The sequence below is a fragment of the Triticum urartu genome, chromosome 6 (genome assembly GCF_003073215.2).
Source record: "Triticum urartu cultivar G1812 chromosome 6, Tu2.1, whole genome shotgun sequence".
Classification (NCBI taxonomy): Eukaryota; Viridiplantae; Streptophyta; class Magnoliopsida; order Poales; family Poaceae; genus Triticum; species Triticum urartu.
This window is the reverse complement of record NC_053027.1, coordinates 571,014,073-571,029,332: the sequence shown is the minus strand read 5'-3', so window position 1 is coordinate 571,029,332 and position 15,260 is coordinate 571,014,073. Positions and strand designations below refer to the sequence as shown.

Below are 15,260 nucleotides of genomic sequence, written 5' to 3'. Positions count from 1 at the left end.
TCTAAATATTTTTTAAAATTCATGAATATTTTTACCTCAATAATATTTTTTAAGTTTACAAATATTTTAGAAAAATTAAAATTCATTTCAGGTTTGCAAATTTTTGAAATCCATGAATATTTGAAATTCCATAATATTTTTAAAATTCATGCTTTGCCAAGATATCGGAAACCCATGAACATATTTTAATTTAACATACTAATTCAGATAAAAAAGGATAGCCAACCTTCTATAAGATAGCAGTGGAGCGAGCTGAGCAGGTTTGTGGGTTGTCCCATATGAAGGCTATAGCAACAATTTCAACATGAAAATAGGAACTCTATAGGGATTAAGAAACAGACCACCGGTTGACACCGAGGCGAAAAAGTATAAGGACACCACAACTACATACCAGACAGCCCCACTCAGCTCTCGGAACAAATACCTTATCTAGCGGCATCCTAGCATGAACAAAATAAAACTATACCATATAACATAACTCAGAGCAGGACGTGACAACCACCCGACCACTTCAGTTGTTGTGTTTCCTTACATGCTTTTGTCCTTTTGTTCTTTCTTCTGTTTTTTTTTCTTTTTTATGTCCCTTTTTTCTTTTCTTTTTTCAAGTCCGAGAAAACCTTTTTTCTTCATGAATTTTTTCTGCAAAATCGATGAACTTTTTGTCAAATTCAAAGAACTTTTTCAGACTCAATGACCTTTTTCCAAAATTTCGATGAACCTTTTTCAAATTCAGCGAATTCTTTTAAAATTTCATGAAAATTGTTTCAAAATTGATGGACTGTTTTTAGAATTGATGAAAAAATTCAAATTTGTAAATTTCAGAACCAATCGTTTTTTTTTTCAGTTTTGTGAACGAAGGGACGAATACCAGAAAAAAAACGAACGAAACGCGCGCCTGCGAACGAAGGGAAAGGAGCGAGCGTGGTAGGTGGGCCGGCCCACGCGAGGCTGCTGCGAGCGGCCGCTAACCGAACCGGTGCGTAAAGGCAGCAGGTTTCCAGAACACGGTAGCGGTTTCTCGAGAATTCTGTAGCTTTCGAGAACGTTCCTGCGCTCGTTCGAGAAGGTTGTTTCCTCAAATATATAGTAGGTCTCGTCTCATCTCCTCAACACAACAACACAGGCAACAAACGACCTACCACCCATCTTTCCACGCGATTGACGTCGACTTCACCGTCTCATCATCGATCGATGGCGCGCCGCGGCGGCTTCTTCGGCTACGACCCGTATGATTATTACTACCCGACCTCCTACGGGTACGACGCCTATCCGTATTATCGCCCCGCCGCAGCCGATCCCTTTTTTCCGGACGTCGAGCCGCTCGTGACGGAGCAGCTGCGTCCCGCCCGCCGGAGGGCCCCGGCGCGGCACGACGGCGGCTTCTTCCGTGGCTTTGGCGCAGCGGAGCCGGCCGCACGGACCACGGCGCGTCCTAGGCCCGGCAGCGGGTCCCCGAAGAGCTGCCCGGACTGCTTTGAGGTCGAGGTCACGGGCCCCGACTCCGACTCGCCGCCGGCGATTCCAGAGAAGCAGGCGCCGTCCGTGGAGGAGGCCGCGGTGAGGGTGCAGGCGGCGGCGCGCGGGCTGCTCGCTCGTCGCATGGTGCGGGAGGTGCGTGCGGTGGAGCGGCAGGCCGAGGCCGTGGCCGCGCGGGTGGCGGCCGAGGCAGAGGCGCTCCGCGCGGACGCCCGTGCGCGGATCGGCCTCGGGGAGGAGCTCATGCGCCTGCTGCTGCGACTCGACGGCGTGCGCGGCGCCCGGGAGTACCGCAGAAGGGTCACCCGGCGCGTGCTCGCGCTACAGGACGCAGTCGACGCGCTCGAGGCCACGCCCGCGCCCGCGGCGCCCGGGAGTACCGCCGATGCGCCGGAAGTTCAGGATGCAGAAAAAGAAGCAGAGAGCGGGATGGAGCCGGAGCTGCCGGTTGAGGACAATACTGCGTCAGATTTTCTGGCTGCCGAGACAACTGACACGGCGGTGATGGAGGTTGACGCGGTGAGTCCCGTCGTCGTCGACGAGGCCGGGAAGACCGAGACCGAACTGGTGGCGGAAGGCGAGAAGGCCTCGGAGGCGGAGGGCGAGTGGGAGATGGTGGCAACAGGGGACGGCGACGTCTCCACCGGCGAGGAGGACCCTGCACCACCCAAAGCGCAGCAAGAACAGGCACAAGAGGAAAAGAAGATGGTGACCACCAACGGGCTGGACTCGAAAAAACTAATGGAGATGGTGGCGGCGCTGTGCGAGCGAAGTGCACAGCAGTGCGCGCTCATCGGGGCCCTGGCCGAGCGCGTCGACACGCTAGAGCGCGCCGTCCGGCGGGTGCAGGAGGCCGACCGGCGCAGGCGAAGGAACAAGAAGAACAACAAAGACGGCAAAAAGAACACAAGTAGCTTCTACAGCGACTAGATACGATAAATAGCTTCTACTAGCATGAGGTTTCCATTGGATTTTTTTCATTACCTTTTAGTAATCTTGCATTTGTTTCAATTCCGTTGATTGTATGAACAAAATTAAATCATGTCGGCAAATTTCATTAAATTGAGTTGTGTGATGTTTGAGTTTCCAAATTGGTTTGATGCCAACAATTGGCATTGCCAACCAAATGTTGGCAACTTGTTGTGAGGTTGAGAAGAAAAGTTGGTAGCCAACCAATCACTAGCCAACATTTGGCATTTGCCAAATATTGCCATGCCAACTTTTGGCATCAAACCAATCATGTTCTCAATTTGATTTTTCATAAGTTTTTTCAGTTTAGTTTTGCAATTCAAATTTTAACTACAACAATCACAACACCAACCAAGATTACACTAATTTCATCCCAGAACAGACCAAAAAACAATATACAATACATCCTGTCATCCGTGAAATAATATACAGTAAAAAAGTGTACATCTTTTACAACTTGGGGCTGACACTTGTATACACAGGCCTAAAAACTACCTCTCTATCCTAATCTCTATCTCATCTTTGATCTTATTACTGTGTATCTAACAAGAAGGAGAAAAGAATCATCTCCATATGTAAACGAATGTCAAAATGGGTGAGGTTTAGCAATGTTGGCACTGAACATCTGGATGTTACACACAGCAGCAGGCTTCGAGTTTTGGTTTCCGGGGTTCAGCCCATGTGAAAGCCGGCGGATTGATAGTTGTTCGACAGCTTGGGCAGCTTGATCACCGCGAGCACTCCGGCTACCAGCGAGAAAACCGAGGCTAGGGCGAAGGCAGGGACGTTCCCTCCCCCCAAGAGCTTGTCCCATGGGCCGGCTCCGAGTGACACCACTATCTGCGAAGACAGTTGTAAAAATCAGGACATGTTCAGCGACCATGCATGACATAGGAGATCATTCTAGGTATAAGGGTCGACCTGAGGAGCGACAATGGCAAGATTCAGAACTCCAGTAGCCAAACCTGGACATGTGCAGACATTCTCAGTCAAGAATAATAACTGAAACACACTGTAAAGAAGAAAACACCAGCAACACAGACCTTGTCCGCCTCCTGTTCCGGCAGTCAGCTCAGCAGTCACGGAGAACGGAACGCTATAAGTGATCTATGTATGCAAGAGCAGAGGATATAAGACATTTTCCAGTTGCGCCAAAGAAAGTGTTGAGTGTCTGGTACTAACCGAGAGTGGCAATCCAAGAAGAGAGAAAAGAATGAGCGCTGCAGTCTTGACTGTTTTATCTGCCCCGACAATATGTTGAAGCTTGCTCGAGTACAGGTCATAGGAGATCCAGCTTAGTATTGTTGTAGCCAACATGCAGGCAAACACTATGAAGTTGCTAATTGCCCAAACCAATCTTGCACCAATCATCCGGCATAATGGATCGATAAGGAAAGAGCCAATCCCAAGGACAACCTACATGAACAAACCAAATATTACCGCCGCTGACTAAAAATACCTTGGCACTTACATCCAACTGCAATGCTTTTAAACCACCACAAACCATGTAACTAAGCTTTCAAAGTATTTGCAGTATCTAGTACAACCTATGAAGCTGGCGAAAGGGGGATGTGCTGCAAGGCGATTAAGTTGGGTAACGCCAGGGTTTTCCCAGTCACGACGTTGTAAAACGACGGCCAGTGAATTGTAATACGACTCACTATAGGGCGAATTCAATAGCAAACCAAATGCACCTTCTCGGACACCATCATCATAAGCTTTCCTTTCACTCGCATTTCCTTTTGGGTCACCGTGATAAACCTCACGCCCCATCCAGTCGGTGTCAAAAAGGAAAAAGGGAAACCACGACAGCTGCAAAACAGATAAAATGTGATGAACACCATCAGTTTCCAGCAAAAAGAGACCATCAGCAAGCAGCTGATGCGCACCTATCTATTTAATCCATTTTTATAGCGTACCCATGTTAGGGCCATAACCAGAAGCACAGAATACATTCCAGGAGGTAGATGCCTCATGCTAGTCAAAATTTTAACCAAAACTGCTCCTGGCCCATCATTGAAAGCCTCAACATCGTCTTTGTTCGAGTTGGAGCCTGCATCTGTAAAATCCTCAGCACGGGAGTTAGCTGAGACATGGTTTGCGTCAGCATGACCGTTAGAAAGTCCTCCGTTAGTCTGTTCACTTGAAGCATCATGATCATCTCTAGAACCGTTCAGTAGAGGAGCCGAGTCAGATAACTGCTGTGCATCCTTTGGTTCCAGCGGAATCTCTTCAGCAAAGTAGAGGGTAACAGCCATGCAAAACAGAAGGAATACCTGCACGACACATAATTAGTTAGCTTACTCTTTTGCCAGCAATGCACTTGTACAATTATATTGAGAAACCTAACTTCGGACACCTAGGTCAATTGCAGAATCTCTGAGAACTTACAACTGCAATTAAGAAAGCTGCTTTCAAATTACCACAAGCTTCACAACAGGCCCTAGTCATCAGAAAAGGAAACCACCTGCATAAATAAAAAAGAGTGGGAAGGTCAGCTTTGTACGGGGAAATCAACTGCGGTTGACAAGAGAACTCTCGGGATAAAACTAGAAATTAATAAAAGTTGGCCAGCTATCTTTGTCAGAAGTAGAAAGTTGGAAAAACAAGTTGTGGGATTACCAGTACCCTATGCTACTGCGAGACCATACCTCGAGAAAGCACATGATCAAGGCAGGGTGAGCAAGCATACTATTTACAGAGACAGCTTGACTAACATAGGCCAGTGGGATTTTTTCTAAATAGTAGCATGAGTATAAGTTTCAGATGTTACCAACTGTGCACCTACAAATTTATGTCAACTAGCATAAGTTTGATTCTTTCTGGATAGCGCCGTGAATCTACTCTAGGACAATAAGGCTAAAGCTAATGTAAGCACAGAATAACACAAAACACGACATACTTGTGCCAGTTCCCACTCGCACCAGCTGAAAAACCAAGAACGTTTCCGACAGCCATCCATGAGCAGAATATTGCATTTGCCGAATTACATTGATCAGGGCCTGCATAGTAGAATGTATCATTCGGTAACTGATATTGTAAGGGTGGATCTAGCATTAGTAGAAATTCTAAAGGAATGTATTAAGCACCTGAAAGATCAGCTAGGAGGGCACGAGCAGGTCCCTATCAAGAATGAACAAAATATTAGGAGGAGAGTAATTCAACTTTCCAGCAACATTTACAGAGACTGTGAGTCAATTCATAAGATCACATGTAAAGTTTCAAATAGGCTTACTTGAACTGTATTATTTGCAAGGTCCAGCATCCAGAATCCAAAAATGAAAATAAAAGCAGCTCGATATCGTAGACCTTTGTATGTACTGTATGAACAATCATTAGCATTTTAGTGATGGTGATAGAGCTGATGCTGAATTGTTATAACAGAATAACAAACTACCAGAATGAATGGATGATTACCTGCAGTGCTCAGTGGTGTCTCCTAACATGTAGCCAAGGTCTGCAGAAAACCCGACTAAAGTTACCTACGAGTATGAAGTCTGCCTATTAGAGAGCAGGGAAAGAATGGGGAATATACTGTAAACTATCAAACATGATATATATACTTACAGCTGCACAAATCAGCACGCATCCAGCCAGAATGAACGGCCGTCTCCTCCCGTACTTGGAGCGGCACTTGTCACTCCAGACACCAACACAAGGTTGAACCTGGCGTCAGCAGGTAACCAACCAGCCATTTAGAGACATGAGACCTTGCATTACTGGCTCCTAACAAAAATCAGCAACTGTGTCGTCGTAAGAACTTACCACAAAACCAGTAATAGGCCCACAAAGCCAGATGAAGGACGCCATTGCATGGTCTATTCCTAGAGTCTGCATGTAAGATGAGGAACAATCAGCGGGTGAGCGAATTTGTAGGACAGGAAAGATTTCATGTAGAACACACTAAGAATGTACACGGTCCAGAGTGCATGAAGTTCTTGCAGCAGATGTTAACTATTTATTATCAGCATTCGTATGCATATACAGAATGACCGAGTAAGAAGCACACCATACAGGCGATCTGGTGCTTCACACACTAGTAAAACACGGCAGATGTTTCCCAGGATATTCCAGGAAAATGAGCCGCAGACCAGAACCCCGCTTTAGCTTGTTTATTACTGCAGCAAACACGACGGTAACTAAACAGAGTGTCCTGTTCTTGCCTAATTTGCAGCAACCTCTGTCTCACTAAGGGGTGTCGCGCCCCAGCTATGTCTATGTGTAAATAAAAAATTCTGGCGCGGAAGTAAAGGGGATCAGCCTGTTTTTCTTGCCTAACTAATTGGCTGCAGCATCTGTGCCACCAAGTGGATCACAGTTGGCCCGACAACATCTGTGTGCAAATTGGAAATTCAAAGTCCGAATTCAGACAGACGGCTCGCTGACATGTACTCTAGTAGTGATGTCTAGTTGTGAGTTGGTACTATGAAAGATGAAGCAGGCAGCAGGAACAGAACCTAGTCCAGCTGCCTTATCGGGCAAAGAGTCGGAGCTAGAGCTAAATCGTACTGGTACATGCAGTAGTAGTAGCAGCGGCATTTCCAGTTGCGGTGGCGTCACTCGGAACAGAAATGGGGAACGATACATTGGCATATACAGAATGACCGAACAAGAAGCACACCATACAGGCGATCTGGTGCTTCACACACTAGTAAAACACAGCAGATGTTTCCCAGGATATTCCAGGCAAATGAGCCGCAGACCAGAACCCCGCTTTAGCTTGTTTATTATTACTGCAGCAAAGTAGTGTGTCCTAATTCGCAGCAACTCCTCTGTGGATCAGGGTTTGCCTATGTCTGTATGTAAATCGACAGTTGTGGGGCGGGAGTAACCCTATTTTTTTCTTGCCTAACTAATTGGCTGCAACCTCTGTCTCGCTAAAGGGGGGGTCGTACTTGGCCCGACTACATCTGAATGCAAATCCGAAATGCTTGCGCGGAATTCAGACGAGCAGTGTCGGTCATGCGTTGGTATGATTAGGCAGTGTGATACTACTATGTAGCAGTGTCCTGTTGTGAGAGTTGATGTTACTATAAATCAGTCAGGCAGCAGGAACAGAGGCTAGGCCAGGTGCCTTGTCGGGTGAAGAGTTGCTGCTTGCTAGTGTCACACGCATCATACATGGATGGATGGATGAATGTGGTTAGGAGCCCGCATTTGCAGTTGCGGTGGCGTGAGTCTCGGAGCAGCAATGGGGAACGATACATGGCACGGCCGCTCTGCCTGCCTCCCTCCCTCCCGAGATGCGCAGGCATACTTGACAGAGTAGTCCCTCCCTGCCCCGAGCAGCAAGGCGGGAGGGGTTTGGGCGAGATCCGGCGGGGAGGGCAGTGGTGTGTACCTGGATGTAGGGCGTGAGGAGGGAGAGCTGCAGCGCCCAGCCGAACTGCACGCCGGCGGCGACCATGCAGGCCAGCACCCCCCGCCACTTGGGCGCGCCCTTCCTGCCGCCCTCCCCGGAGGCGCCGCTGCCCTGCTCCTCCTTGGGCCGCGCGGCGTCGCTTCCGGTGCCGTGGGTGCTGTTGAGTCTGACGAGCTCCATCTCGGCGTCGCGGATGTGGCGGTAGGGCACGCGGATGGCCGTGGCCCCGCCGCCGGAGTCCATGGCCGGCAGGGCAGCGGCAGATCCGGGGCGCGGAGGAGGCAGACCGGGTGTGGGGTTAGGTCAGGGTCCGGCGTGGCGCGGGGGCCGATGCCGACGAGGGGGGCGGCGAGATCTGCTCGCAGGTGAGAGGCGGGCAGATGCGGGAGGGCGCGGGGTGGAAAGCGGAGGGAGGGAAGAGTAGAAAATTGGCGAGAGGAGGGAGGGAGCGCGTCGGTGTGCTCGGAAGGTAGGCGAGGGAGGCGCCGACGCCTGTCTTCTCCGTCAACGACTCACTCGTTTTGTTTGGTTTTCCCCCTCCCGGCTGGCTTCCATGTGAGCGCGCGATTGGCGCCCTTGATTCACATCACACAAGAGAAACTTGGATTTTTCTCTCCTCAGGGTAATCTTGTGATGGCCGAAACCGCTGTTTGAACCCTTTTATACAAGGCTAACTTGTATAAGCACGACCAGATCAAAATCCCTACCGCCGTGACTTTTTCATGGTCTGATCTTTTTCCTACCGCCATAGTCCCTGATGCTATCGCCGAGGAGGCCCCACCCAAGCCCCCTCACTCACTTAATCATCATACCGCCAGGGTCATTTGCAGTAGGGCATCACTGCCTATTGCCAAAGACGCCCACGATAGCCACTGATCCACGTCAGCAGAGTGTAGCAGAGCCGTTTGCGTGTGCCGTTGATGGTTCGCACGGACAGATAGAAATCATGATGGGGGTCCTCCGATGGCAGGCGCGCCTGCGAGATCTCCATTCCGCCATGGCCAGAGAAGAGGCGCAAAGAGGATGATTTTGGGGGCGGAGATGAGGAGAGATGTTTAGATAGCGCAATGCAGACTCAATTTCGGATTGCTTGCGGAGATCGTCTACACCAAATCCACAACGGATGAGATGCGGCAGATGACTGTGCAATGAAAGAAGCATCCCGATCAAGTGCTCAAGTGGGCTATGTTGGAAGCAAAATCTCGGATCCCATAACATGGACTCAGGAAGATTACTCCTCCTTGCTCGCCGCCGCCGGCCTCCCAACTGTAACTGCTCTGCTTCTCAAAAAAAAAAACGTAACTGCTCTGAATCATGAGGCGGTTGCAGTGCTGTTGCAAGCCCCCTAGAATAAGCTGGATAATTAAGACTTTTGTTGGCTTCTAGAATAAGCCGCCCTCTGCCCAGCTTATTTTAGAAGCCCAACCAAAACTCTTTTTAAAAGCCTAGTAGTTAAGACCTGACTAGCAGGCTTCCTTTCTTTTTTATTGGGGGCTTCTAAAAAAGTTGTGTCCATGATGGAGCGCAGGTTGTTTTCCAAAAAAAAACACATGGGGGTCCACAAAGAGCAGCGCCACGCTGTGGCACTAGAGCGGTCGAGGGGGCCGAACATTGAACCGTAGATGTTACTCCCTCCGTCTGGAAATACTTGTCCTTGAAATGATTGTATCTATATTTATTTTGATTATAGATACATCCATTTACAACCATTTTAAAGACAAGTATTTCTGAACGGAGGGAGTACGTGTTTTCATGTACAAGGACTGTATAATAGTGCCTCTGGAGTCGGGGTACTAAACTGTTACGGTGTCAGAGAGTTCAAAGACGAAATGTGTGATTTTCTCTCTCTTCCATGTCTTTTTTTTTCCTGTTAGTGGCTTCTCTCTCTTGTTCCATGTGAGCGCGCGATTGGCGCTGCCGTTGCCTCCCTTGGATTCACCAGAGCAGTCCACAGCACACGCGGCGCACCACACCACACCAAAGAGAAACTTGAACTTTCTTCATAGTAGCAGTATTTTCTGGCCGATCTGGCGAGGATGAGAGCGACTCCGTTCGTTCCAGTTTATTTCGGCGTCAGGTAGGCGAGCCTGCTGCATTAACACTCAACTCCAGTTCAGGTTCAGTTCCACCGTCGCCTCCGGTCCGATCCCACCCATCACCATCGTCCACCCAACCAACGCACACAAGCCGTGCTGCTTTCCCCTTCACAACACAGGGAGCTGATCAAACCTGCACTGCACACATCTTCTCCCCGTTCCCTCTCGGTTCCCGCGCCAGATAGAGACCGCGAGCTTCGACCAAGAGATGGATCTACCAACAACATTGAGATCCGACCAACGGATCTCCGAGCCGCAACAACATGTCTGAATGTTTGATAGGTTTTCGGGCAAGGTTTACAGTACTGCTGAGACAATCAAAATCATCCTCCTTTGTTATTCATCGATTAACACAAGTCACCTCAACTGCTTCATCAGTATTATCATGGTACTGGTGCTACAGACAGGACAAGCATAACATGCAAAAAATGGAGCTCTAGATCCTATCTATAGCCGACCTGCAATAGCCCCCAGCACTACATACATCACATATCATATTCATTCCTCTATAATAAGTTGTCGGGGGCATCGCGAGCGACTACGAGAGACGACAAGAAGTAAAATGCCGAGTCAGTATTCCAACATGGAGAGCTTACTGCCTGCCTTGTATATATTATATATATCCTCCACAAGCAATGCACACAACCGGGGTGGTGGATCTGTAACTGTAATGCCATCCTGTAAAGAGCCCAGCTCACATGCTTCTCAAATCGTGTCATCTGCAAGCACAAAGTGGTAGCCTCGGCATCAGCTTACAAAAGAGTTCACTTTTGAGCAGCAACTTGAGATGCTCAAGAAGCTCCCAGCAGCACAAATAAAGGTGGTCATGTTCGACCTCATCTCAACCATCATTTCTATGCACACGTGTCTCGGTACAAGAATAACAGCCGCACTTAGCAATCGTACATTCTAAATTCATTTTGCTACTGAGTACAGACAATAGAACATGCCTCGGAGTAACGGCAGCAGATGAAGAAATCGTGGTGCTGAGGATGGACTAACGGAAACATCTTCCGAGAGGACCAAGAACTATTTATATTTGAAAATAAAGCAACAACAATACACCACTAGCTTTACATCTTTTGTTTTGAGGAAAATATCCGGCTTTACATCTTAACAAAATATAGATCCACTGGGGCTGGGGTAGCAGAAAATACCTTTGGAATGAGTTCACAAGGCCTAAGCTTTGTACTCGTGAACATGCAGCCACTTGGTTGATGACCATTTGTTCCCTTTGATAACAGGACAGCCCCCTGCAAGAATAACACCATGTAAAGAAATCTGCCGGCAGATTGCTCAAGAATATATGCATATATGCAGAACTTCAACTTCAACAGCAGGTAGCTTCCCGAAGGAAAATGAAAAAAGTGTTTGTAAGGTCCAATCTGTCAGCAGATTGCTCAAGAATATATGCATATAAGCACAACTTCAAGTTTAACAGCAGGTAGCTTTAGAAGGAGAATGGAACAAGAATTTCAGAAGAGAAAGTGTAACTAACAAGGGCAGCGAGCAGGCCACTGAACTAACTAACCGTGCAAACTTAGTGGATCTAGAGTGGCATCTGGTTTCATGCTCCAGAAAAGCAGCGCATCTCCCATCTTTGGTTTCACAGCAAGACCTTTTCTGGCACACTCTGAAAGTTCGTTGTACCATGGCAAAGAACTGCTGTTCACATTTGCATCAGGGAAAATAGTCTCACCCCCTTCTTCAACATCTGATCTGTTTCAGTTCAGAGTATGTCTTAGACAAGTTAGCAAGGCAGTTAACACCACAAATAACCAAAGTGTTGTCGCATAGGGATACTACTTTTACTTACAGGTACATGAGAATTGTTGCCATCCGCTGACCACCATTCTTGGTGTTGAACTCGTCAAGAAAATAGTCAAAGTGGGGTTCGTACTTCTGCCCGACTTCATAGTGCAGTACTTGGAGTCCCTCTCCATGTTCTGTAAGCCAGCATGAATGAACATTATTAAACAAACCTAATACAGTATATGCTCAAAGGATAGAAGCAACATATGCTAAGAGCTGCATTGTTGAAGTCGAGAAAATGTCACACCACTTGCATACTGAACAAAGCTACAAGCAACCATGACTGAGAACGAGGGACTTAGGTTGACACACATAACCATCATCAGATTTCCTATGTATTTTTTTAGGTGTCACACTTTTCTGTATACCTTAAAATTTTACTTTATCAACTGAGAAATCTCACCGAGAATTTGGCTTGACCATGAAACAAAATAAGGTCTTTACATAGGTACGAACCTGCAGGTATGAAGGTGTAATCTGCTATCCTCCTTTCAATGGCCCGGATAACCTTGTCCCGTCCTCTTTGAAGAAACATGCCTGAACTTGTACGAACCCTGCTGTCCTTGCTTTTACCAGTCTCACTGTCGACCACTGTTGATTTCACCATGCGAGGTTTCGCCAATCCAATTAAGTACTCACACTCTTCCTTGGACTAATGAAAAGAATAAATAGCAGCCATCAATCAAACATAGTAAAATCACCAGAAAATTACAAGCTGAACTAACAAACAATGAAAACACCTTACAGAAAAAGCAAGGAATACAAATATAAGGAAAGGCAAAATTAGTAAGTAAACACCCTAAACTGAGAAGTCTGAACACATAAGTATGCCCAACATATGAAGAATTGAAAACAGGAGAAACTTGAGGTAACAGAGTAAAGAAATGAGCCAACAGAATCTCACAATCAAGGAGGCTTACTTACAAGATACACACTTTTGAAGCATTAAGTCATATTTGCATAAGGCATTAGCTTAGTTCATAGTAATACTGTGCAGTTTAGTACGATAACAAAACTGCAAACTCTCCCTGTTCATTTATCATGTCTGCATTCCCATTCTTCCCTAACAGACCAGGTAATAACCGACCACACACGGAGCTCCATTGGAGGCAGAACTAAAGCCAGTAAACGGATGACTACAACCTTCCCTTTCCCAGGAGGCATCAGCATGCAGTGTATGGTCCAGCCAAGATCCGAAAGAACAAAAGGAAACAGAAATGCAGCGCAAACGGCATGCTTCCTTCAGTCACTGTCAACCCCATGTCCAACAAGTGTGACTTGAGCGCCGCATCATTTCCAGACGAAAGCGCAGCTCGGAAAGCCGGCAGGCATTGCACCGAAAAGCACAGACGTATTTCACCCAAAAAGGTGAGGCGATACGGGATGGATGGATCCCACAAGAATCTAGTCTCTACATACACACGGCAGCGTGCATGCGGGAGCAGGTGCAGGAACGAATGAGCCATGGCGGCAGCAGTGGATTATGAGTACAGAAGGGGAGGCAGAGTGGGCAGCAGCAGTAGTGGTTACCAGGAAGTTGTGGTAGACGAACGCCCTGGGCTCCCACGAGATGACCTCCGTCCACTGCGCGCCGCGCTCGCCCAGCCCCTCGCTGCACCCACCCGACGAACAAGGGATCAGATCAGATCAGCCAGCAGCAGGTGGAACCAAATCTGGAGAGAGAGACTGCTGGATCGGAGCCACTCACTCGCTCGCTCACTCACCTGAGGTCGCGGCGGGCGCGGGTGCGCGCGGCGCGGGAGGAGCCGCCGGAGGACTCGGACTCCGCGGCCCCGCCGCTGTCGCCGGAGGACTCGGTCTCGGCGCCGGCAGTGGTGGGGAGCGCGGGGGAGGAGACTGGGAGCGAGAAGACGCCGAAGGCGATGAGGGCGAGGAGGAAGGCGGAGGCGAGGAGCAGCGCGGCGAGCGCGAGCGCGTACGGCGAGGCCCGGCCCGTGCGACCGGAGGCGAAGACCCGCGGCGGGCCCGCCCCGCGCATCAGCGGCCGCGACGGCGCCATCGGACCAGGGAGGCGGATCTCCCCCCGCCTGCGCGCGGGAGAGGAATGCGGCGCGGTGGAGGCGGCAGGGCTGAGCTGAGCTGAGCTGAGCTGCGCGCGCGGTGGCTCCGGCTCGCCGCGACGGTGGGTTGTGTGGGCGGTGGCGGGGAATGGAATGGAGGGGAAGACGGCGGGTGGTCGTGTCGTGTCGTGGCCGTGCACGCTGCGCTGCGCTGTCGCCGCGGGTTGGCGCTCCCAAACCGTGTGCCGCGTCCGTTGTGCTCCTTGTTTCGCCGGTCGGCGGCCCGGCACGGCGTGGGGCCCACCCGTCAGCGAGCACCAGTTGTCTAGAGAGTGAAAAGCACTCACTCAATCTTTTCATACTTACAAAAAAGTAATAAGTGGAAACAATTATTTTTTTATCAAAGAAGGGCTTGCCCCCTTCCGATTTTCATTATTGAAAACCAAACTATAAGTGGAAACAAATGCTATAGACCCACATCTGATTTCCCAAATCAGATTATTGATTTGTAAATCTCCGAGGGCCGGGTCGGGTTCTAGTCCAAAATGCCAACCGAACTTCGAATCCAGGAACATGATTTTTTTTTTTACTGAATTGCAATATGACACAAAGCGTTTTGCGCTTTCTCTCTCTGATGTGGCAATGGTCGAGTATATGTGTGTCTAAACAATAAACCCAATGCCAAGGATTGGTCGTTTGCCATGACTGATTCACTGTCACGAGAAGAATTTGCAAGGATGGTTGTAACGTTTGTTGCCGACATGGAGCTCTCGCAAAAAAGCTATCCGCGAGGATATTTTCCAGAGCCCTTTATCTCCCCATAGCTTTGCGTTACCATTTCTGTCAGATGTATAGATTTTGCAGAAGCAGGCGACGTCTAAGCCGCCAGCCCTAGTATTTAGAACAAGTCAGTGGATCCCTCCTTTTGACGGACCATGTGAAGATAATGTTGATGCAGCACTGTTGAGAAATGGTGGATTCTGGGTTATGGAAGCGATTTGTCATGATCATGCTGATACTTTTTTGGGCACGTCAATCGTGTTCTTTCCACACGTGGATGATCCTGCTACCCTTAAGGCTCTAGCAACCAGGGAGGCGATGGCCCTAGCGGAAGACATTATAGCTATGGAATAGTGGTTAGTGAAATTAGGGAACGTTCATCATGTTTTATTTCATGTATTTTTAGCCACAAGTTTAGAACCTCAAATATTGAGGCTCACAATCTCATAAAAGCATGATCTTGCTATGGGGGTTGGCCGACATGTTTGGTTAGATTAATCCGGAAATCTTCTGTTAATCCTTGTAAACATTGTGACGATATAATAAACCTTGTGAGTTTGCCTTGAAAAAATGGAAAAAAATATTTGGTCATGGAAAATCCATCTGGGGCCGACGTGGCGATTCAAGGGCAAACCCATTGGTGATATATCTCATGTGTTGTAGAAGGTTCAATTTAATCACGTTACTAATTATCGTCTATCGCACCTAAAATAACATAGAAATCTCTACCAGTTGTAGAGCTCC

At 48.3% G+C, this 15,260-nt stretch overlaps 3 protein-coding genes across 4 annotated transcripts; 1 reads left to right on the top strand and 2 right to left on the bottom strand.

The window, feature by feature from the left end:
- Positions 1-1,094: 1,094 nt before the first annotated feature.
- LOC125515590 lies at positions 1,095-2,518 on the top strand. The gene has a single exon (XM_048681087.1). The coding sequence runs from the start codon at positions 1,192-1,194 to the stop codon at positions 2,404-2,406; it is 1,215 nt and encodes a 404-aa protein (XP_048537044.1). The 5' UTR covers positions 1,095-1,191; the 3' UTR covers positions 2,407-2,518.
- Positions 2,519-2,826: 308 nt separating this feature from the next.
- On the bottom strand, positions 2,827-8,348 carry LOC125515589 (sucrose transport protein SUT4). Of its 2 annotated transcripts, XM_048681086.1 has the most exons (14): positions 7,787-8,346; positions 6,211-6,276; positions 6,013-6,111; positions 5,863-5,927; positions 5,681-5,765; positions 5,535-5,568; positions 5,348-5,447; positions 4,837-4,912; positions 4,365-4,721; positions 4,114-4,257; positions 3,628-3,861; positions 3,489-3,552; positions 3,367-3,410; positions 2,827-3,285 (listed from the first exon to the last, which is right to left on the bottom strand). In XM_048681086.1, the coding sequence occupies exons 1-14, from the start codon at positions 8,048-8,050 to the stop codon at positions 3,118-3,120; spliced, it is 1,800 nt and encodes a 599-aa protein (XP_048537043.1). In that variant the 5' UTR covers positions 8,051-8,346; the 3' UTR covers positions 2,827-3,117. The 2 variants fall into 2 exon arrangements, 1 of the variants encoding a protein (XP_048537043.1); XR_007287077.1 differs by lacking the exon at positions 2,827-3,285 and having other exon boundaries at positions 4,140-4,257; positions 7,787-8,348.
- A 1,864-nt stretch (positions 8,349-10,212) lies between these two features.
- On the bottom strand, positions 10,213-13,980 carry LOC125515588 (probable prolyl 4-hydroxylase 3). Its single transcript, XM_048681085.1, has 7 exons — positions 13,440-13,980; positions 13,246-13,327; positions 12,172-12,367; positions 11,720-11,849; positions 11,435-11,622; positions 11,061-11,156; positions 10,213-10,622 (listed from the first exon to the last, which is right to left on the bottom strand). Exons 1-6 carry the CDS (start codon positions 13,733-13,735, stop codon positions 11,083-11,085), a joined length of 966 nt encoding a protein of 321 aa, XP_048537042.1. The 5' UTR covers positions 13,736-13,980; the 3' UTR covers positions 10,213-10,622; positions 11,061-11,082.
- Positions 13,981-15,260: the final 1,280 nt, after the last annotated feature.

Excerpts from the sequence above, each read along its gene's own strand:
- LOC125515589 (XM_048681086.1), bottom strand. The coding sequence starts at position 8,050 with ATGGACTCCGGCGGCGGGGCCACGGCCATCCGCGTGCCCTACCGCCAC. Across the intron at positions 3,411-3,488 it reads CGGAACAGGAGGCGGACAAG|GTTTGGCTACTGGAGTTCTG; the intron begins GTCTGTGTTGCT and ends GCACATGTCCAG. Across the intron at positions 3,286-3,366 it reads TTGCCATTGTCGCTCCTCAG|ATAGTGGTGTCACTCGGAGC; the intron begins GTCGACCCTTAT and ends CTGTCTTCGCAG.
- LOC125515588 (XM_048681085.1), bottom strand. The coding sequence starts at position 13,735 with ATGGCGCCGTCGCGGCCGCTGATGCGCGGGGCGGGCCCGCCGCGGGTC. Across the intron at positions 11,850-12,171 it reads TTACACCTTCATACCTGCAG|AACATGGAGAGGGACTCCAA; the intron begins GTTCGTACCTAT and ends GCTGGCTTACAG. Across the intron at positions 11,623-11,719 it reads GCAACAATTCTCATGTACCT|ATCAGATGTTGAAGAAGGGG; the intron begins GTAAGTAAAAGT and ends GAACTGAAACAG.
- LOC125515590 (XM_048681087.1), top strand. The coding sequence starts at position 1,192 with ATGGCGCGCCGCGGCGGCTTCTTCGGCTACGACCCGTATGATTATTAC.